The 22,246-nt window shown below is 38.4% G+C and overlaps 3 protein-coding genes across 5 annotated transcripts in view; all 3 read left to right on the top strand.

Annotated features, from left to right (window-relative positions):
- LOC128021431 (mitogen-activated protein kinase kinase kinase 1) overlaps nt 1–4,933 on the top strand; it is a 47,956-nt gene extending 43,023 nt beyond the window's left edge. For both annotated transcript variants that reach the window (XM_052608584.1, XM_052608585.1), the window contains exons 19-20: nt 952–1,083; nt 3,041–4,933. In XM_052608584.1, the coding sequence (XP_052464544.1) occupies nt 952–1,083; nt 3,041–3,190 (282 nt within the window). In that variant the 3' untranslated portion in view covers nt 3,191–4,933. The remainder of the gene's footprint in view (nt 1–951; nt 1,084–3,040) is intronic.
- A 2,269-nt stretch (nt 4,934–7,202) lies between these two features.
- Nucleotides 7,203–15,449, top strand: LOC128021437 (hydroxymethylglutaryl-CoA synthase, cytoplasmic). 2 transcript variants are annotated; one of them, XM_052608595.1, is made up of 10 exons: nt 7,203–7,326; nt 9,932–10,389; nt 11,592–11,717; nt 11,903–12,067; nt 12,182–12,350; nt 12,449–12,619; nt 12,721–12,827; nt 13,004–13,129; nt 13,217–13,374; nt 13,588–15,449. In XM_052608595.1, the coding sequence occupies exons 2-10, from the start codon at nt 9,942–9,944 to the stop codon at nt 13,675–13,677; spliced, it is 1,560 nt and encodes a 519-aa protein (XP_052464555.1). In that variant the 5' UTR covers nt 7,203–7,326; nt 9,932–9,941; the 3' UTR covers nt 13,678–15,449. The 2 variants fall into 2 exon arrangements, with proteins under 2 accessions (XP_052464555.1, XP_052464554.1); XM_052608594.1 differs by lacking the exon at nt 7,203–7,326 and adding an exon at nt 8,410–8,569.
- A 6,194-nt stretch (nt 15,450–21,643) lies between these two features.
- The window catches only part of LOC128021430 (talin-1), a 67,000-nt gene continuing 66,397 nt past the window's right edge, over nt 21,644–22,246 (top strand). Inside the window, exon 1 of the mRNA XM_052608583.1 lies at nt 21,644–21,831. The gene's annotated coding sequence lies outside the window, so the exon portion shown is untranslated. The remainder of the gene's footprint in view (nt 21,832–22,246) is intronic.

The raw sequence follows: 22,246 nt of genomic DNA, 5'->3' as shown, positions 1-22,246 counted from the left end.
CTTTTTCTAAAGTGTTACCAAATATTGAGCATAAATCATTTTTTAATCAAACTTTCATTTTGGTTTCACTACAGACCTATGTGTAATTTTTTTAATTGATGCACGAGGGTTAAAGCAACAGGAGCATGCACTTGCACAGTTCACCCTAAAATCTGTCAAGCCATCTCTAATATGGTTTGTTAAAAATAACAACGCTTGAACAGACTAATGTTTGTTTCTGTCGATGGATATGCATTCTGGCTTCAGTCACTCTTTGTAAACTGGCTAAAGCGAGTATGCTGTTATATGACTGGTCATTTATGCCGTCATCAGCGTGTGCATAGGTGACACCTGAACAACCTTTAACCTTTAAACCAAACTCATTCAAGCCTTGCCAGTTTAAACATTCAAGATCCAGAAGATGCGAATGAGAACTCGTGTGCAGTGAGAAGATCATCCGTCAAACACAAACTAGCATTCAGGTCACACATTGAGTGCTCTTTCAAGACTTGTGCTTGAATGGACTAATTCACACCAAAAGTGTCAACAAGCCCATCTTGGTGTGTGTCCCAGCAGAGAATACCGTATCAGTATTGTCTTAAAGTGACAGGTGCCTGTAAACCTGTTCATTTAATTTAATTCAAGCAACTAAAGACAAATAAATCACTCACTGCTCTTGACTAAATAGCTTTAGTAACTTTAATGACGATTAATCTTCAGTTTATTCAGTCAAACATGCAATGTTATTTTACACTTGATTACTTTATTCAAATCAAATTAATGATAGCTAAAAAGGGTGCATTCATGGAGTAAATCAGTCGGTCCCAGCATGCACCTGCTGCTTCATGTCAGTAATTGGCAGTTGCATTAGATCTTATGTTCTTATTTGTTTATCTTGCAGCTATAGCCCATGCTCTGTGTCTCTGCAGATGTGTGATGATGAGCTGTGTGTGTGTGTGTGTGTGTGTGCAGGTGCTGAGAGGGCAGCAGTACGGGCGCAGCTGTGACGTCTGGAGTGTGGGATGTGCTATTATAGAGATGTCCTGTGCCAAGCCGCCCTGGAACGCAGAGAAACACTCCAACCATCTGGCACTCATTTTCAAGGTTAGGATTCAACTGTGTATGCGCATGGGTTAAGGTCAAAAAACTATTGAATTCAGCTCATAGAATCCGGGTCTCTGCAGTTTCATATGTCTTAAAATTCAGGTTGAGCAAATTTAAAGGGACAGTTCACCCAAAAACGTCATTTTTTTTCTTCAGCAAAACAGTGAAGAAGATTTTTAGCTGAAACCGTGGTTCTTGGTGATCCATGAAATGCATTAGTTGTCATTTTGAGAGTTAAAAAAAGCATCTCAAGGAACACAAAATCAAAACTATGTATTATCTATCAATTATTATGAAGCAAAATGATCAGTCGGTGCAAGAAACTGAACATTATTACCTCTAATCCAGAGTGATGTCCAGTTCACAAACGAATCTTTCTTTTGAACTGATTCTTTTTGCTGAACTAGATGAATCTTCATCTAATCAGACTGAATCATGGGAAACATCGATCTATAAGTTACTCAGGACCAGTGTTTCTGATGATAATCTTCTGTTCTCGACTGGTCTGAGGCTGATGAAAGTTAACAGCAAGTGTTAATGTTTTGGGTGAACTCTAAGATAGGGCTGCACAATATACTGAAGTGATCAAAATATTGGGAATGTGCACGTCACGATATGCATATTGCAATGGTTTGTGATCAAGGTTAGTTTTGTAAGCTAAAACTAAAACTAATACAGAAAATGTTGTTTTTGTAAACTGGAATAAAAAAATGTCAAAATAAATGGAAAAACTCAAACGAAACAACATGTAACAACAGTTATCGAAAAACTAATTGAAATAAAATTATAATTATAATAAAATAAAATAACCAACATATGTTGGTTATAATTTTTAAAATATATTTTAGCACAATTGAATTTGGTTTTAGAATTTTTTTTAAATATCGCATTATTTAGCATGCTATCACATTTTTCTTCAGTATTGCTCAGCTCTACTAAGGCCATAAAACATTTTAAATAGTATAAAAAAGTCTTGATATATTTAAGCAGGAATCATCATAATAACATGATCCAGCTGATTAACTGTGAGCACTGTGTGTTTAAAGTCGAGTCGCTGTGGGTTTGTGACTTCAGAGCGGTTCACAATCAGTGAATCCCACACATTTATACCACATGTCTGTTCACGTGCTAATGCTGATCAGTTATCACAGTCTTTACTTCATGATTTAATACTGCAGTATATTACAGATGTTATCTCCCTCATCTTTTCAAATGAAGTAGTAAACATACTATATAGATGGATTATGTTATAGTGCATGTACATACACTTTTACATAATCCACCTGTATAGTGTGTTCATAGCACACCTATCTGTATATCATGCTGATAGTGTTTAAAATCTGTAAATTATGTTCATAATACTGCTTTATCTGTATAGTTATTGTACACGTTGTAGACCTTGTATATTCTGTACTTATGCTTACTGCACTTCTGGTTAGATGCTAACTGCATTTCGTGGCCTTGTACCTTACATGTGCAATGACAATACAGTTGAATCTAATCTAAAGCATATTCATTTCAAAATAAGAGTCCTGGTGTATTTTGTAAAACTTCTGGATTATGCATAAAAAAACAGTTCTTGTTAGGTTGGTTTGAGAAACTAATTAAAAGGAATTTAATTCAGCGTGAACTTTTGAAGTGTCTCTCTCAGTATGAATTTCATAATAAGAGTCCCAGTGGATTTTAAGCTTATTTATCAGTAAAACTTCTGGTTTATGCATAAAATAAAAAAAAATCTAGTTATTTGTGTTCATCTGGAATTTAAGATGCCCGTCAGTATCTAAATTTTACTAATTTTGACACAAAAGTTAGTTTACTGCATTTCTTTAAACACATTATTATCTTCTCAGCAAAATCCACTATCAACTGGGATTTCCCCAGCCCTAACGTGTGTATATTTGAACTCCTGCCTGTCTTTAGACGTGTGCAGTGACTAACCCAGCGTCTCCTCTCCCAGATCGCCAGCACTACCACAGCGCCCAGCATCCCTCCCCATCTGTCCCCAGGCCTGCGGGACGTCACCCTGCGCTGCCTGGAGCTCCAGCCCTCGGACCGGCCGCCCTCCAGAGAGCTGCTGAAGCACCCCATCTTCCGGCACAGCTGGTAGAGACGACCGAAGGCCGCTCGGGCCTGTGCTCCTGGAGCCAGTTCTTCAGTCTCTCTCTCGCCTGAACAATCACAACACAGTCACTGAACAGAGCCCTGAACGCTGTAGCCTCGACACCTGATGCACAAACACACTAGCACGTGTGTGTCTGCATAAAAGTGCCATTTCTGTTTTTAAGTTGAGATCTCTGCTCTGTTTACTCTCTGAAATCAGGTGGTCTTTAGTAACAGAGAGGCAGAGATGTGAACACATGAACTCACGCTTTGCTTTACACCATGAATGTGGTTTGGTGAAAGACAAATCTCTGCTAGTTGAACTAGCACACCGCTGAATGTGAATGCTTATGACGCCCGTATGGTTCGCTTTTCAGTTCTGAATGGAGATCATGTGTATAAATATCTGGTTTTACTTGTTTTAGCTTAATGGGTGTAATTGGGAAAGCCATGACCCAGTTTTAGACTGTGAGATGTGTGTGTGTGTGTGTGTGTGTGTAACTCTTATTTTGTTTGTTGGAAAGTCTCACTGGAACATCATTTCTGATCTCCAACTCCATTGCAGTTTTTATGTTGTGATTCGACTCATGATTCAGTTGAAATTGCTCAGCCATGTTCTTGGTGCTGTTCACATTCACGAAATCCGACAGGCGTTTTGTAAAAGAACGAGCTTCCTAAAGGAGCGTTCAGCTCCTGGATATTTCCTCATGTGTTCTTTACTCTGTTGCGAGCGGACATGCTGGTGATCGTTTCAGTGGAGGGATCATCTTTAGCTAATAATGCACAGTTTTCCCAGAAACACTCAGCTTTACTCATGTTCTGAAGACGTGTCCGGTGTATGAACTGCTGTTTTTGGAGAATTTTGAACAGAATATATCTTATTTGGACTCAAATCTCACACAAATCTCAAGAGTTTTAAACGTGATGATTTCAAAACTATTTTTAAAAGTAAAGTTATTTAATGGAAGATTCTTCTACTTTGTGGAATTGAGTTCAGATGTAAAGACGGATTTTGGTAGCTAAGTGTATTTTACTTGACTTTACTTTTTGTTTTTTTAAACCACATTTCTCGTCATAAACATTTATTTTGTTCCTGCATCTGGGTGTATTCTCTGTTTTTCTGTGCCTTTATAAAAGCTTTAAAGTTATGCACTCTGTTTTTTATACACTGGAAAGGTGTCTGTTTCAGTCAGCTTCATAAAATCTAATCAGTATTACTTGATTTTTTTCACATTTTCTGCCATTTCTTTTCACGTCTCCTCATCTCACTGTATATTGTTGTTCTGTTATTGCATGGGCTGACACTGACTTGTATGAAAGGATGTGGTTTCTTGTCACTTGGTGGTACTTTTCATGTGAAGATTGTCTATTGCTGTTTTACTCCAGTCTTTTCTACCTCAGGTGTCCTCTAGACTTCTCTTCTACCAAAGTTCACTTTCTCAATATATATAGATAATTATATATATAAATATATATTCTTTTATTATAATTTTTTATCTCTCTCGCTCTTTTTTTTTTCCTCTCAAAGACCTCCAGGGCTTAAGGGCTAACTTATATTAGCTCCTTTTATTGTGCAAATAAATCTCTGTGTTCAGCAAAAGAAAATTGAATTGGCTAAAGCTGTATCTTTTAATCTTGTGTAGCTTTTGTCAATGTTTTAATTACTAGGTTTTTACCCCATTTGAAGCATTTTGTAATGAAATGTACCTATTTTGGTCTTTATAGCAAATAAAAGGTATAGGAAAATCTCTCCCGGTCTCTGTTTCATGTTTTGTCCTTTTTAGAAATGTAGAAATGCACAATCTGATGTTTCATGCTCATAATCTGTCAGCATGAATAGTTTTATTTAATTTTTTTGTTATGTCAGATGATGCTTAACAAGCTGCATATCTCATTGCATTATAAAATACATTTACAACATTCTCAATTCTCAAACGCTTTTCTTTTTCATTTATTTTTATTTAAATTTTTGCTTTAAAGAGTTAATCATTTGAGTTAAAAAAAAAAAAAATGGTGTGGTGCTGTATTTACTTAATGCTGAATAGAATACTATCATATACCATCGAACTACACTAAGTCCACCAAGAACCAGTAAATCAGTCCATAAGGAAGAGATGCACTTTAGACATTGAGCTGCCTTATATTCAGGGACTCCATTTCTGTTCAACATATGCCTGTGAAACTTGCTTAGTTTATCTCTCGGTTATTGAACTAAAAACTGAGGTGACCAGCTCAATCCCCTGACCTCAATTAAATGAAAATGTGTGGGGTGACATTAAAAGCAAAACATTTCTGAAGCAAAACCCCTAAACTCACAGTAGTTTGCTCACCCTGGGCTGTTATGCAACTTAATATTAGTGCAGTGGAGTATTTTGTTTTCTCTCCCTCTCTTTCAGAGTTTTTTTTTTCAATTTATAAGTGTTTGTGTTTGATGAGGAAAAAATGTGGACACTACTATTTTTTTAACAGATTACATTTCTTTGTTTTCTGTAAAAGAGTAATGAAGAGTTGATCAAATCTAATGCTTACACTACATTTAGGATTGATTTGAAAGCATTATTACTCGTTTAATCACTCAATGGCCTAGGACCTCAATACATTGTTATGCTCACTGAATATTAGCCACTAAAAGCAACAGAGCACTCGGATCACTAGGATCGAGTCAGTTAGAAATACCAAGGGTTCACACAAAACAAGGCGAGTCCGTCTTTAGTTACTATGCCTCCGCTTCCAGAAGAGATCAGATGTGCTAAAACATTAGCTACATTTAAATCTAGACTAAACTCATCTGTTTAGTTGTGCTTTTACTGAATGAGTGCTCTCCTGCATCCAAACTGATGCAATGTATTTTATGTATCATAATCTTTTTCATTCTTCTATCTTCAAGATAACTAACAAACTGGTAAGATTTTTTTTTAAAAAATGTAATAATGTAAAATGAAATGTAATAATGTATTTTTTCAATTCAAGTCAACATTTTGTCTAATTTACTTGCGTGGCAAGTCACCATGTGATAAGCGGTGTAACATCCAGCCGGTTGTTATCGCAGAATAATCAACTTCAGGGCGATTTATTTATCTGCGACTTTAGCAGAAACAGTGTGTGTGTAGATCGATAGATAGATAGATAGATAGATAGATAGATAGATAGATAGATAGATAGATAGATAGATAGAAATACAGATAGACGACGGACTGATAGATAGACAGACAGACGAATGGACAGATAGACAGATGGATAGATAGACATACAGATAGATGGACAGATAGATAGACAGATAGACAGATATATAGATAGATACATAGATAGATAGATAGACAGACAGACGGACGGACGGACGGACGGACGGACGGACGGACGGACAGACAGACAGACAGACAGACAGACAGACAGACAGACAGACAGACAGACAGACAGATAGATAGATAGATAGATAGATAGATAGATAGATAGATCTTATAACCCTCTCCTCTCTTCTAGAAAACATATACTAGCCAACTTAAAATGGCTTGTGTGAAGGAGTGTAAAGAAAACACAAAAGAATGTGAAAAAATAGACACATTTATCTTTATTGATGTAGTTTTTGTGTAAACTCTTTAGATGAAATATTAGTACTCTAAAAGTGCCGTTGTTATAGTATTTAACACTAGTTTACACTAGTAACATCGTTCATCGTTGAGGGAAACTAGGCACTTTTTCTAAATAGTTTTCTGGATATTTTTGATCTATCATTTGTTGAACAGTTAACAGAAGTTTAGGGACCTGTATGAGGAGATCCTCCGATGGGACGTCCTTCACCGTTCAGCCTCCTGTAGTCATGGAAACGATGGAGAGTAAATCCGACGCGCGCTGTAATTGGCTGCCTCTCTCTCTCACCATACACGTCACTCACTCACACCATTGAACCACTGTGCGCACCTCGCTCGCGACCCTCCTTCCGGGTCGCTCATTGGTGGAGAAGTTCAAGGGGCGGGAAATAAGTACCTTCAGAACGGCGTCTGTGTTTTGATTGGCGCCTGGAAGCGCTCAAGAATCGGACGCGCGCGCCGCACAGGTACCGTGTATAAATACTGTCCTTAATACTGGTCTCAACATAATAACAAGCGACAGTCGGCACCTAGAGTACTGAACTCTGCTGAGCAGGTAAGTCTAATTTAACACGACTTATGTTAACCTGTCATTTATTACCTTGATCTAAGTTGCATATAGGTGCATTAAAAAAAAATTATGCTAAAATGAGTGATGAATGACACTCTCTCAGTAGTCCAGTAATATTAGGAGATTAAAAATATTTTAGTTATGCATTTGAGAGCGAAATAATAAATTAAAGAATAATTATTAGTATTATTATAGTTAAAATATATGTGCAACACTAAATAAAATCACCTTAAATTTAATATGAAAACCTAAGAGTAAACTCTAACTTTGTGGGGAGTCCGTGCCTGCAACAGGTTGATAGCTTACTGCCATAATACAAATTATTATTATTAATAATAATAAAAATAAATATGTGTTTAATTTATATAGCGCTTTTCCCAGTACACCAAATACAACAAATACTCATTACAAAGTAACAATAAAGTGGACATTGGGCACTTGCCCAATCCAGTCACAGATAATGCAGTTGCATATAACACAAATTAATTAATAATCATAATAATGATCATACATAGGGGACAAATACACAGTGCTATTTAATGATAGTGTTGATTAAACAAGTATGTTTTAAGCTTTGATTTAAAAACAAAGACTTCAGATGCAAAAGCCTCTAAGTTCTGTCTGAAATGTTCCTCTAAAAGCATTCCAATAAACTGAAATCACTGAACTTTAAAACTCAGGAGACTGATAAAAAACTATAATTTTAGAGGAACATTTCAGACAGAGCATAGATAGATGTCTTCAATTGTTAAATACTTAAACACTACAAACACGTTACTTGTATACTTAAATCATATTTAGCGCCAATTTGTACATTTAATTAAAACAAATACATTAATTAAACTATTGTCGCTGCATAAAATGTTAAACTAAAACAAAACACAAAAATATGTATTGTTTAATTCGCTTTGGAATTAAATTTCACGTCCCGTAAAGTTGGATTAGAAATAGTGCACTCCACACTGAAAGTTCCTGCATGAGCGGACTTTTAAGTGCGTAGTAGTAGACGCTCCTCGTAAGCGGAAGTGGACTTTTAAGAATGTAGTAGGCGTTGCTCCGTGAACGGAAGTGGACTTTTAAGTATGTAGAAGGCGTTGCTCCGTGAGCGGAAGTGTTCCGTTCACATTCACCGCTCGACTCCGCAGACATCTGACCTTATGAGATCTCCGGACAGCGCTGCTCTCCGATCCTAACAGTCCAGCTCTAGAAGTTAATCTATGATTGTGAGGTAAGAAGACGAGCCGCTGTGTCTGTACTGAGAGAGCCGTTAACGGTCATCAACTCACTCAGCTCCTCAGGAGACACGCTCAGATCTGGTGTTTGTTAGCTACCAACCAACCAAAAATTAATTATTATTAGTAATCGAACCATCAGAGAGCAACAACAACTGTTTCCACGAGATGTTATATTCCTAAACACATCTAGAGTCAGTGTAATTATGCTATGCTATGGGATTGTTAATTAATAAAGTCAGTCAGTTGACAGTGTCGTGATTAAGTTAGATGTTTATAATCTGTAAGCCCTTTTAAAGTTTGACCCACAATCATGTTTTTGTGTTTGTGTATTCCTAGTAGCTCTGTTTCTGCACATGTTCTCTGTAAATAAACCTCTGGCAGTAGTGTTTATTAGTTTAGTTGCACATCGAGTGGTCAGTGTGTGCACAAGTCGAGCTGCTGTATCTCTGTGGGTTAAAGGTAATGAAGGGTTAATCTCATCAGAGCTAACAGGCTTTACCATGTGCCTCTGTCTCCTCTAATGCCTCATATTAAAGCATTGTGATGGTGCACAGTTATGTTTGTTAAAAAAAATTTCAGGATCACCCGCTTGGTCGGTTGACAGATTAGATTTTACATCTCATTTACCTTAGTATTTATTAATTCACCACCGGTAAAAAGTTTGGAATAAGTGTTTTTTTTTTTTTTTTTTTAATGTTTTTGAAGGATGTCTCTATGCTCACCTAGGCTATTTCTATTTGAATATATATATATATATATATATATATATATATATTCCTGTGATGTGCAGCTGTATTTTCAGCATCATTATTGCAGTTTGCAGTGTCACATGATCTTCAGAAATCATTCTAATAAACTGATTTGCTGCTCAAGAAACATTTCTGATTATTATCAATGTTGAAAACCACTGTGCTTCTTCATATTTTTGTAGAAATATTAATAGCCAACCATTCAAAAGTATGGGGTAAAAATACTTTTATTCAGCAAGGGCGTATTCAATTCAACAAATGTAACAGTAAAGACGTTTGTAATGTTACACAAGATTTCTATTTCAAATAAATGCTGTTGAACAAACTGGAAGAGATGGGTTTTAAGCTGATTCCTTGAAGATGGATTATTTAATTCAAATTGAAAAGTGTTCTTTTAGATTGTAATTATTTTTTACAATATCACAGTTTTCACCTTGGTGAGCAGAAGAGACATCTTTCAAAAATATATTATATCTGTGACCAGTGTTAATATCAGTCTGGTCTGTTGAAGGGTCAGCACTCAGTGGGACTGACTCGTGTTTGTGAGTCGGTGTGTGGACTACAGGAGTCAGACGTCTGTCTAAAAGCGTGATGTTCTTGTCTCAGTCCGTTCAGGATGCCTGGATCACTTCCTGCTGTTTGTGAGGCCACGTGGCCCAAGGATGTGGGCATCATCGCCCTGGAGGTGTACTTCCCCTCTCAGTACGTGGAGCAGGCGGAGCTGGAGGAGTTCGATGGGGTCTCAGCCGGTAAATACACGGTGGGGCTGGGCCAGGCGCGCATGGGCTTCTGCTCGGACCGCGAGGACATCAGCTCTCTGTGTCTGACCGTGGTGCAGCGGCTGATGGAGCGCAGCGGCCTGTCCTACGACAGCGTGGGCCGGCTGGAGGTGGGCACAGAGACCATCATCGACAAGTCCAAGTCCTCCAAGACTGTCCTGATGCAGCTGTTCCAGGAGTCGGGCAACACTGACGTGGAGGGAGTGGACACCACCAACGCCTGCTACGGAGGAACCGCTGCGCTCTTCAACGCCGTCAACTGGGTGGAGTCCAGCTCCTGGGACGGTCGGTGCGCTTCTCACACTACTGACAGATACGACATTATATAGAGAGATATATATATATAAACTTTCCAAAAACAAAAGAAAAATTATATTTATAATTGGGTCAAAGATGCTAAGATGTCCGCATCAAAATAAATTTATAAAAGTGATTTTATATCCATAGAAAGCACATTAAATGTAAGTAAAGTGTGTACTTTTAAGTTTTTGAAGAATAAAATGTCAAAATTTGGTTGAAATAATATTCCATAGTCATTCAGAGTAATATTTATAGTTATGTAAAAATTCATACAACATCTTTATTCTGACGAGTATATATTAAAATATGTAAAAGAATAAGGGAGCATATTACTATAAAAAATTAAACCATTATTTCTCATAAATGGGCAAAACCTGGCATAGTGGCAAATCAAAAAATAATAATAATAACAGCTGATTAGTATTTGGGGTGAAAGTAATTAGTCTTTAGTAATATGTTATGAATAGATTGTTGTTTAAATATCCCTGACTAGATTGATATACTGAATGACATTTCACTGGGTGTCTCCTGATATTATTATTTTTGCTCAGAAATACAAAAACAAAAATGCAGTTAGATAAAACAGAAAACATTTTATTTATAATTATTAATTTTTTTAAATAAAAACAACATCAATTAAAAGGAGTGTTGTTTTTATGCTTAAACTTTTTTCTTTCTTTGACCCACTTACATTTTGCTTAAAAAATTTAGTTTTATTATTATTATTTTTTTTATTACAGTTAAGCAATTTTTTTAATGATGTCATATTATTTTACATAAGTTGCATGGTCCCATTTAAAATAAAGAAAAGTGTTAGATTAGAGTGACATTTTTATGAATAATGGGAATTGCAAGTTGTATTAAAAATGACTAAGTAAAAAAAAAAAAAATCCTTTATTATTATGTAAACAATGTTAGTGCAAAAAAAAAAACTGATTCTATGCAGAATATTTTTGTGCATTTAAGCTCTTATTCAGTGAACATCATGCACTAAAGAGACTCACCAGATTGTAAATGTTGAGTTGTTTGCCTGTGGACTGCGGCTCTGACCCGCTCTGACCCGTTCTGACCCGCTCTGATGTGCTCTGACCCGCTCTGATGTGCTCTGACCCGCTCTGACCCGCTCTGATGTGCTCTGACCCGCTCTGATCCGTTCTGACCCGCTCTGACCCGTTCTGATGTGGCAGGCCGGTACGCTCTGGTGGTGGCGGGGGACATTGCTGTGTACGCCTCGGGCAGTGCCAGGCCGACGGGGGGAGCTGGAGCCGTGGCCATGCTGGTGGGACCACACGCCCCTCTGGCCTTCGAGAGAGGTACGAGCCTCCGTGACCTCCTGCGTTCATGACCTTTGTCTCAGTAACATAGAGAGCTCTAACAAGACTGCGTTTGTTATCTCTGTCATACCAAGGTTAAAGTCAACACTTTTATTTCCCACTACTTTTACTAAATGCAATCTATTTCTGTTTCATGAATTGATAGGGATCACTTATTTTAACAGGGCTTCGTGGGACACATATGCAGCATGCGTATGACTTCTATAAGCCTGATATGGTGTCAGAGTATCCCGTGGTGGACGGCAAGCTCTCCATCCAGTGTTACCTCAGCGCTTTAGACCGCTGCTACTCCGTCTACAGGAACAAGATCCACGGCCAGTGGCAGAGAGGTCAGCACTCACAGCTACAGACACACAGCAGTCAGTATTCTAGACACACATGTGATGTGTGGAAACCGCTCCAGTGTCTGATATAATGTTTGTTTGGTCTTGCTGGTGTTTCAGAGGGCCTTGACAAGCGTTGCAGTCTGGAAGACTTCGGCTTCATGGTGTTTCACTCTCCTTACTGTAAACTGGTGCAGAAGTCTCTGGCTCGACTGATGCTCAACGACTTCCTGTGTCACCCCAGTCCAGACACCGAGAGCGGGCCCTTCAGCGGACTGGACGCTTTCAGGTTAATATCCTCGTGTTGGGAATGTTTGACGGCTTTTCTCACAGCTCTTTTCTGTGAAACAGCAGCTCATGGTCAATGCTCTTCCTCATGTCTTGCAGAGATGTGAAGATCGAGGACACTTATTTCGACAGAGATGTGGAGAAGGCCTTTCTGAAGGCCAGCTCAGAAGCGTTCGAGAACAAGACCAAGGCGTCTCTCCTGATCTCGAACCAGAATGGTAACATGTACACGCCGTCCGTGTACGGCTGCTTGGCTTCGGTTCTCGCTCAGTAAGTGTCACAGGTGCTTATTTTCACCAGTGTGTGTGTATCACAGCCTGTTTGCTTCCTTAGAAAGTGTCTGCACTAGCATTCCTTGTAAATCTGTGCAGACACACACCGCAGCAGCTGGCAGGACAGAGAATCGGTGTGTTTTCATACGGCTCCGGCTTTGCTGCTACGCTCTACTCCATCAAAGTCACACCAGACGCTACACCTGGTACACACACACACACACACACACACACACACACAGTTTCTGTGACACTAAACTAGTGTGGGCAGTGTGACCAAGCTCACAGTTAAGGTGTAAGAACTGGTCACTTTTATAACAACACAGTTATATTAGCTAGTAGTTGATGACTGGGTGATGTTAATGTACATCTTCATGTTCAGGATCTGCTCTGGATAAGCTGGTCTCCAGTCTGTGTGACTTACAGGCCAGACTGGACTCCAGGAAGAAGGTTTCACCCCATGTGTTTGCTCAGAACATGAAGCTCAGAGAAGAAACCCATCATTTAGGTAAGCCAGCGTTGGCCTTCTGTACATCTCTCAGGAATTGAAATCTTGGATCTGTCTGACGATGTGATGTTCCTCACATTTCCACAGCAAACTACACCCCTCAAGGCCCGGTGGAGGACCTCTTCCCGGGAACATGGTACCTGACTCGAGTGGATGAAAAGCATCGCAGACAGTACTCCAGACGCTCGATGAGCGCTGAGCGACCGCTGGAGGCCGGACTCATCACTTCCTGCATGGAGCCTGAGGTAGACTCTATGTCATGGTTTCATTAGTAAAATAGTTTCCTCTATCCACCTGCATTTGTTTAGTTTTTTTAACACGAGTGCCGGTGCAGCCATTTATTATAGGGGTACAAAAACAGTCTGTTATATTGGCTACAATTGCAAACTGGTATTTGAATGTATTGTCATCGTAATAATAAACCCATCGTGACTGATAGTGTGTTCTGTGTTTCTCAGCATATTCCCAGCCCGCTGAAGAAGATGCCCCGCATCCCATGCACCACCGCTGGCCCCGAGGGGCTCGTCATCAGTAACGGGGATCATTAAGTTTACCTCTGTGAGGTGCTCACTATGGCAGATCACATGATCTGGAAAAACAACACTGATCGATGAGTGATCTAAAACTGAAAGCTTTCTGTTGTTCAGGACAGACTCCGTGTGGAAGATCCCACCACTATCTATGCAGACTTCCCCAACTGTTTAACCCTCGCAAGTTCTACGTATCCACCTTTTTTTAAGCATTAAACTTAACCCTTTCATGTTTAAAGACAGAAAAGAACATCCAAAGGTGAATGTCTTGAAGAAGAGCGTCCCTCGTTGTTTGTAATTGGTCTAAATGCTGTATCTCTCTCTTCTCGTCAGCTCTCCTGATTTGATCAGTTGTTCTCTTATGAAACTCCTCTCTAGTCAGTCTTCTCACCCTGGTCATGTCAGGGAAATGTGCCTGGATCACACATTAATGAGCCATTCACTTTAACTATACAGACGCTGCTAAACGGACTTCAGTTAGCATTTATGTCCTTCGAAATGAGGATCGTTTATTTTAAAATTCCTTCTAGCCAAAGTAGATGTGTTCATTTATATGCACTCAGATGAGAAAAAAGTCAAGATTATTGCATTGACAAAAAAAGTGACAATAACTTGATAAAGCAAGCATCTGATTAAGTCTATTCACCCAACTTTTCATCATTTACTTGCCCTCGTTTTGCTCCATATTCATACACTCAGAAAAAAGGCACTTAATCTGTCCATGGGGCAGTATCATTTCAGAAGATACACCTTGGTACCTAAAGGGTCCAAATTGGTACCATAAAGGTACAAAAAAGTGCATATTAATACCTAAAAGGTACAAACGTGATTGCTCAGTGATAGCTTTTGTACCTTTTTTTCTGAGATGTTTTTTTTTTTTTTTTTTTGTAACATAAAGAACATATTATGAAGAAAGTTGGCAACTAAACAGTTCTGGATCCCATCGACTTTTATTGAATGGAAAAAGAAAATACAGTGATAAAATAAAATAACTGTTTGGTTACCGCGTCCTTCATAATATCTTTCATGACGCACAGAATAAAAGTGAGTAAATGATGAGAAAAATGTATTTTTTGTTGAACTACCCCTTTAACTCACTCTATGTCATCAGTATGTAGATCACAACTAACCCTAATATTTCTTGATCTGTTGAAAACTTGATTTCATATTAATGTGAGCTCGTATGATCAAATATTTGACCTTTGATTGTTCCAAATGACAGAGCACTTCTCAGCAATCATAACTTATTCAGAGATTTATCGATTTCAGAGTTTAATATGAATAATACTGCGGTATTGTAAAAGTTAGCACCTTAACACCTTGATGTTAAAGGGTTTGTGGCAGATTTACTAGACTAAAAGAGGTATTTTTAGAAAGAGTGAACACTGATAGCAAGATGTAACTTATTTAACCCTTTCCAAACATCCTTCAGTCTGTGAGTTCGTGTTGACATCTGAATATCAAGAGCACGTCTGCACCACATGCATATCCATCCTTTGAGAAGCCTTATTCTGAACATGTACAGAAACATCTGAAAACTGTGTAGAGATATTTCTCTTTCATTCTGCTGCCAGGACATGTTGACTGTAAAGAGCCAATGTTTACAAGACGTTTTCCTCATGTCTCTTCTTACCAATAATTGGTAAGTAATGTACAGCACTAACTTATATTTGTAGATGGACAAAAACTGGTATCTGATCATGTGTAACGTGTACAAAACAAGCTGTTAGACGATGTGTGTGTGGGATCTGATCATGTATCAACTGAGGATTAAATGTTCATTTGCTGAAGTCTCTGTTTATTCTTTGACTCTTGAGGTTTGGATTTGAATGTTTTCTGTCCATTGAATTACTGCAGGCCCAAAGGTGTATTACAAATATTTACATTTTTAACACTGACTATGAATCTGGACTTCTTTTGTAACTTTTTGCCTACTATATAGTAGGGAAGTATGTGATTTTGCATGTGAGAGAACCCAAAGATGCAAAAACATGCAAACAAACAAAAAAAAGCTTTCAAGATCAGTTAGTTACTCTGTACACGGATGCATAACCCGACTGGTGTGTTCAGTGATGGTCAGTGCCCAGTGAAAAGTGCCAAAGTGTTGTCTGAGCTTACGTTGGTGGAGTCCGTGGACAGGAAAGCATGATTTGCTAATGTTTGGCATAAAGAGGAACATTCCTATAGACAAAGAGGAAGTGCTCAGCATCTTAAAACCGATGGTTTCAACACAAGGTTCAAAATGTGAGACCAAAAGCAGCGAAAACGGTACAAAAGATTGTGTTTATAGTAGCATTAGTTAACTACATAAGTGAACATGAACTAACAATAAAAATACTTCTATAGCAGTTGTTAATCTTAGTTCAATAATGTACTAATATATTTTTACAATAAGAAAAAGTTGCTTCTTAGTTTTATTTAATAGATGTGAGCAAACAAGAACAACCAGAAGCTGTTATTTTATTAACTACATTGCAAATGCACATGCTCATTGTTAATTAATGCAGAGATTACATTTTGTCCGTTTTCTTGTGTTTCTAAAATGATTCACTACCAGTGTTGGGGAAAGTAATGCATACATTGTTAATTAATGCATTACTCCCTAAAAAGTTATAGTTAACTTACTATGTTACTTTTTCTCTTCTGGGCCGCACTTTATTGTTTTTAGTATAAAAAAGGAATATTTGTGCTTATTATTTAATTATTACAGGTTTGCATCTTATTCTGCATTTCACAGTTTTGATTCAATATGATGAATATGAAATCTGTTTCTGTGTGAGTGAGATGAGTAAATGCATGTTCACATTTAGTCTAGAGCACTGGTTCCCAAACGTTTTGCAGCGTGCACCCTTTCTAGTGTAGAACACGTGTCAAGCACCCCACCATCTTCAGTTAAACAACGTATTTTAACTGCAACAAATACAATCATTCACTGTGTACAGGGCTTGACATCAACTCTTTCATTCTCACCAGCCACTGTAGCTAGTGGTTTTACAAAATTAGCCGCTCAGCATTTTCACTGGCCACAGTTTTGTTGTTGGGAAATTACTTTTTATATAAATAATGTCACTTCATAATAAAATTTATATAAAATTGATTTCCAGGACATTTTTGCCTATTTAAAGGGCATTTAACCCCTAACCTTAATAAATGCATTCATCATTTTTCTTACATTTTATTAATAATTGAACTTAATATAATAAGACACTATAGGCCTGTCACCAGTCAAATGAAATCAGTATTAACCAAACCGATCTTTCCCTTGCAGAAGAAACAGAAGCAGCTCAAGTGGCATTTAGATGCATTTAGTTTAATAAAGCTGAAATGTAGAAACATTGCTAACTGTGCGCATCCACGTTTATCAAGTCAAGTCACCTTTATTTATATAGCGCTTTAAACAAAATACATTGCGTCAAAGCAACTGAACAACATTCATTTGGAGAACAGTGTCTCAATAATGCAAAATGGCAGTTAAAGGCAGTTCATCATTGAATTCAGTTATGTCATCTCTGTTCAGTTTAAATAGTGTCTGTGCGTTTATTTGCAATCAAGTCAATGATATCGCTGTAGATGAAGTGACCCCAACTAAGCAAGCCAGAGGCGACAGCGGCAAGGAACCGAACCTCCATTGGTGACAGAATGGAGAAAAAAACCTTGGGAGAAACCAGGCTCAGTTGGGGGGCCAGTTCTCCTCTGACCAGACGAAACCAGTAGTTCAATTCCAGGCTGCAGCAAAGTCAGATTGTGCAGAAGAATCATCTGTTTCCTGTGGTCTTGTCCTGGTGGTCCTCTGAGACAAGGTCTTTACAGGGGATCTGTATCTGGGCTCTAGTTGTCCTGGTCTCCGCTGTCTTTCAGGGAGGTAGAGGTCCTTTCTAGGTGCTGATCCACCATCTGGTCTGGAAACGTACTGGATCTGGTGGCCACGGTGACCTCGGAATAAGAGAGAAACAGACTATGTACACAAATCAAGAACACCTTAAAAATGATTTAAATGAAACTGACTGGGCCTACAAAATTGATAAAGAAAGCTGTGTAAATACATGCAACAATATCCATCCATCCATCATCTTCCGCTTATCGGGGGCCGGGTCGCGGGGGCAACAGTCTAAGCAGAGACGCCCAGACTTCCCTCTCCCTAGCCACTTCCTCCAGCTCTTCCGGGAGAATCGAGAGCTTTGCCTTACAGCTCAGCTCCTTCTTCACCACGACAGACTGGTACAGCGACCGCATTACTGCAGAAGCTGCACCGATCCGTCTGTCAATCTCACGTTCCATCCTTCCCTCAATCGTGAACAAGACCCCAAGATACCTGAACTCCTCCACTTGAGGCAGGAACTCTCCACCAACCTGAAGTGGGCAATCCACCCTTTTCTGACTGAGAACCATGGCCTCGGACTTGGAGGTGCTGATTCTCATCCCAACCGCTTCACACTCGGCTGCAAACCGTCCCAGTGCACGCTGAAGGTCCTGGTCTGAGGAGGCCAACACGACTACATCATCCGCAAAAAGCATCGACGAAATCATATGGTCCCAAAACCGGACAATCTCCGGCCCTTGGCTGTGCCTAGAAATTCTGCCCATAAAAATTATGAACAGAACCGGTGACAAAGGGCAGCCCTGCCGGAGTCCAACATGCACCAGGACATGTTCTTCAACAATATTATAACTGAATTAGAATATAATTTTTTTTCTAGACTTAAAGGGTAATTGTAAAAATCTGTGGAGAAGCATGGATAAACTATTGGGATGGAAAAACATAAATCAGGAGCATTTACAGCTCAAAATCTGTGGAATTGTTCAAAATGAGGGCTCTATTTTGGCTAAACACTACAATGATTATTTTTATTTCTGTATTAGACCCTGAAGTGAACTGCTGCAGAGATGATCATGGGGATGGTAATGCGTCTTACTGTAGGTTGTAGAATATAGATGAAGACGAAATTTCCAAAATAATATCAAATTTAAAAAATAGTAAAACAAAGGATATATTCAGACTTGATACATCACTTTTAAAAGAACACAAAACTATTCTAATTCCTCCACTAGCAAAAGCTGTGAATCAATCTATAAATATAAACAATTTTCCTTTGGCGTTAAAAAAAGCAGTAGTGAAGCCGATTTTCAAGTCAAGAGACAAGCTCTGTGTCTCAAACTATCGACCTATTAGCCATCTCCAAGATCTTTGAGAAGGTGGTGGCAGAACAGCTAGTAGAGCATCTCAACCACTGATGCATTACATCCTTGCCAGTTTGGGTTCAGGAGAAGATACTCCACAGGTCTGCGTGCTGCTACCTACTAGAAGACATCAAATCCAGTCTTGATGGTGGCGGTGTGAAAAAGGCCTTCGATACAGTTAATCATCAGCTTCTCATTAGCAAACTATCTGATTTTTCTCTTGACACAAATACAATAGCATGGATTCAATCTTACCTTACTGACAGACAACAATGTGTTGCGGTCGACAATGAAAAATCACCATTAAGACCTTGTAACATGGGAGTGCCACAAGGTTCTATTCTGGGCCCACTGCTTTTTACCCTTTACATAAATGACATACCAACTGTGTGTAAGAGAAAAAATTATTATGTATGCTGATGACTGCGGAAGAAGTCGCTCACAAACTGACTAAAGAGATGAAGAAAGTTTCTTTGTGGCTGAAAAACAAATCGTTTTAAAATACAAATTTACCCTAATATTTTAATTGATGGACAAATCATTTCAAATCAAGAACAGGTAAAATATTTAGATGTCATATTGGAACCAAATCTAGGCTTTAAAAAGCATATAAAAAAGTTAACAAATACATTAAAATGTAATATGGCACAGTTCAGATACATTCGAAATTCCTTTACAATCGAGGCCTCGGGTGCCTATCTAAATGCAATGACTGTTCCTCATTTTCTATGTTGTATGACAAGTTGGTCACAGGCTACTAAAACTGCCCTCGAGTCATTATATAAAAGCTCTCTAAAGATTCATTATAAGAAAAGCAGACGATTCCATCACTGTCATATTCTTGTAAAATACCAATTTCTCAGCTTTGAAAATATGATAATTCACACCAATCTGTGTTTGATGTATAAGATCCTTTATGACAACGCTGTGCTAGGTGATTGCAGGATCCCTAAACGCAGGACAGTATTTGGAAACTGCTTTTTCTTGTGTGGCCGCTCGTCAGTGGAATATGTTTCCTACAGAGCTAAAAAAAAAAGCACATGTCTTACACGTTCACACGCCAAGCAAAGAAATGGCTTTTATCAAATCAAATGTGTCCCCACATGTGACCAGATATATGTATATGTGTGTGTAAGTGTGTGTTCTAAGGTCTAAGTCAGTGGTTCCCAAACCTGTCCTGGCGTACCCCCAACACTGCACATTTTCTTTGTCTCCCTAATTAAACACATCTGATTCAACTCATCAGCTCATTATCACATGGGTTAATGAGCTGATGAGTTGAATCAGATGTGTTTAATTAGGGAGACAAAGAAAACGTGCAGTGTTGGGGGTACGCCAGGACAGGTTTGGGAAGCTCATTAACCCACCTTTCATATACTGGTCTAAGTGTAAATCTTATTACTCATGTATGTTTTATATATTTTAGCTTAACATCAGCCTGCCCAGGGACTACGGGTGAAAATTAGCTCTTGAGCTAAAACCCGATACTATGCATCTCTTCCTTTGAGGTTAATGTTTATTGTACGCTGTCCCTGTTTCTTTAAATAAAGGAAAAAAAGTAATAATAATGATAAAATAAGTGACTTAAATATTAGGTAAATCAAGATAAGAGTCGTTCATTCAAATGATTCTTCAGATGGCTGATTCATTCGAGAATGAATGATCTGAATGATTACGAAATCAGATTCTGAGAATTAAGTACTTGTATTTAGACTAAATTACATTTACATTTAAAAACTTATTATCAGACTACAGTTATTTGTTTATGGATTACTGTACATATTATTCACACAATAGCAATATAATATTCATGTTTTATTGATTCTCTCTTACTCCTCTTCATCTTTTAAAGTTTCCTTTCTCAAATATACCAGTGCTTGTACACATTCAGAAAGACTGTCATGTTTTGTGGACATTCACACAGAGATCAGGTGTCAGGTGGCCACCTAGCATTCGACCTCGGGATCAGTTCAGGTTTAAGATGAGTTTCAACATTGCATCAACTACTGATGAACACATGCATACAAAGTTATTTCATCATGTATAACTGTGACTGTGGAAGGCGCACAAATTCAAATACAAATTACTCTTTGTATGTGTACATTAATACAAGATTATCCCATTTAAAGAACCGTTAGGTCAATTAATCTAAAAGTAATCTGATTATACGGCCTAAAATATGTAATGTAACAGATTACATCACTAGCTACAATTGTTGTCATGTCATTTGTAATCTTTCTGATTCTGGAATCAGTAACGGATTACAATTTGTAAGTAATTACATATAATCTCTCTCTATATATATATCGCCACAGTTTTTTTCTTTTCTTTGTGTTGTAGTTATTCTGCTCATTATGTCTTCTCAAGTCAAACGGAGTAAAAGTGCAGCAGAATTAATCCTTTGTTAATTTTCAAAGACAATTTATAAATATTGCATTATCTGGAATTACATTATAAGCACTGCATCGTGTCTCTTTACATTATATATCTATTGTGTTCAAAATATTGTATTTTCTGGCTATATTGTCCATCTGACATTGCAGGAATGCCTCAGTTAAGAGTCTCTGGTCATGCATTGAATTTCTGAGGTTGAACACAAGACGGTGCTATAATAACGATGCCTGTTCCGCTCCCAGCATCTAAACAAAAGCTGAATACAGCAGGATAATAATAATTCAATAACGAGGAGCCTTTCTGATTCTTTAAGCCCCTAAATAATTAAAAGAATATTTCATCGTCGTAACATAAAGCAAAAACTGTTTAGCGAAAGTATTAAAGTATTCTTGTAGTGTGTAGTTTCCGAGCCCGGACCCCAGTGATGTGCAGTGAGGAAGCGCACGCGCTGCAGGGTGGAGTTAAACACAAACCGAGCAGAAATCACTTCTGACATTACATACCAACATCTACTCACCGCCAACTTCTGCTGGGGACAGGGAGTGCTCATATAGCGGTTATTGTCCGAAGCTGGACAACTAGTGATCGAAGAAACCTGAGGTAAGAGCTAAAAACTCATTTCCAGGTTGAGCTAAAGCTGCTAAACTTTCTCAAGGGAGGGAAGTTTACTTCCGATGCGAAGATCTGAAAAACCCTAATACGACGTTGAGTTCAGGGGTTTAGATACGATCTGGAACACGGTAGGATATTGACAAAACGCCATGTTTTGATGATTATTGTGAACGATGCTTTAAAGGAGACTTGAGCCCATTAAAAGTTCACTTTTGTCCCCTTCAGGCGAATATGCAGCACATTTATAACGGAAGGAACGAGGTGAGGCGTTTAGCGCCATGAAAGTACATTGTGAAGACCACTTTTGTCTCTTCTTCCCTTTAAGTGATGTATTGTGTTGGCCTACAGCTCTGTGAAGAGAGTAGCGGTCGCGCGTCACGGAAGGAATGAAGCGCGCGTGAGA

This window comes from Carassius gibelio, chromosome A10 (genome assembly GCF_023724105.1).
Source record: "Carassius gibelio isolate Cgi1373 ecotype wild population from Czech Republic chromosome A10, carGib1.2-hapl.c, whole genome shotgun sequence".
NCBI classification, from domain to species: domain Eukaryota; kingdom Metazoa; phylum Chordata; class Actinopteri; order Cypriniformes; family Cyprinidae; genus Carassius; species Carassius gibelio.
This window is presented reverse-complemented; position numbering and strand designations above follow the sequence as displayed.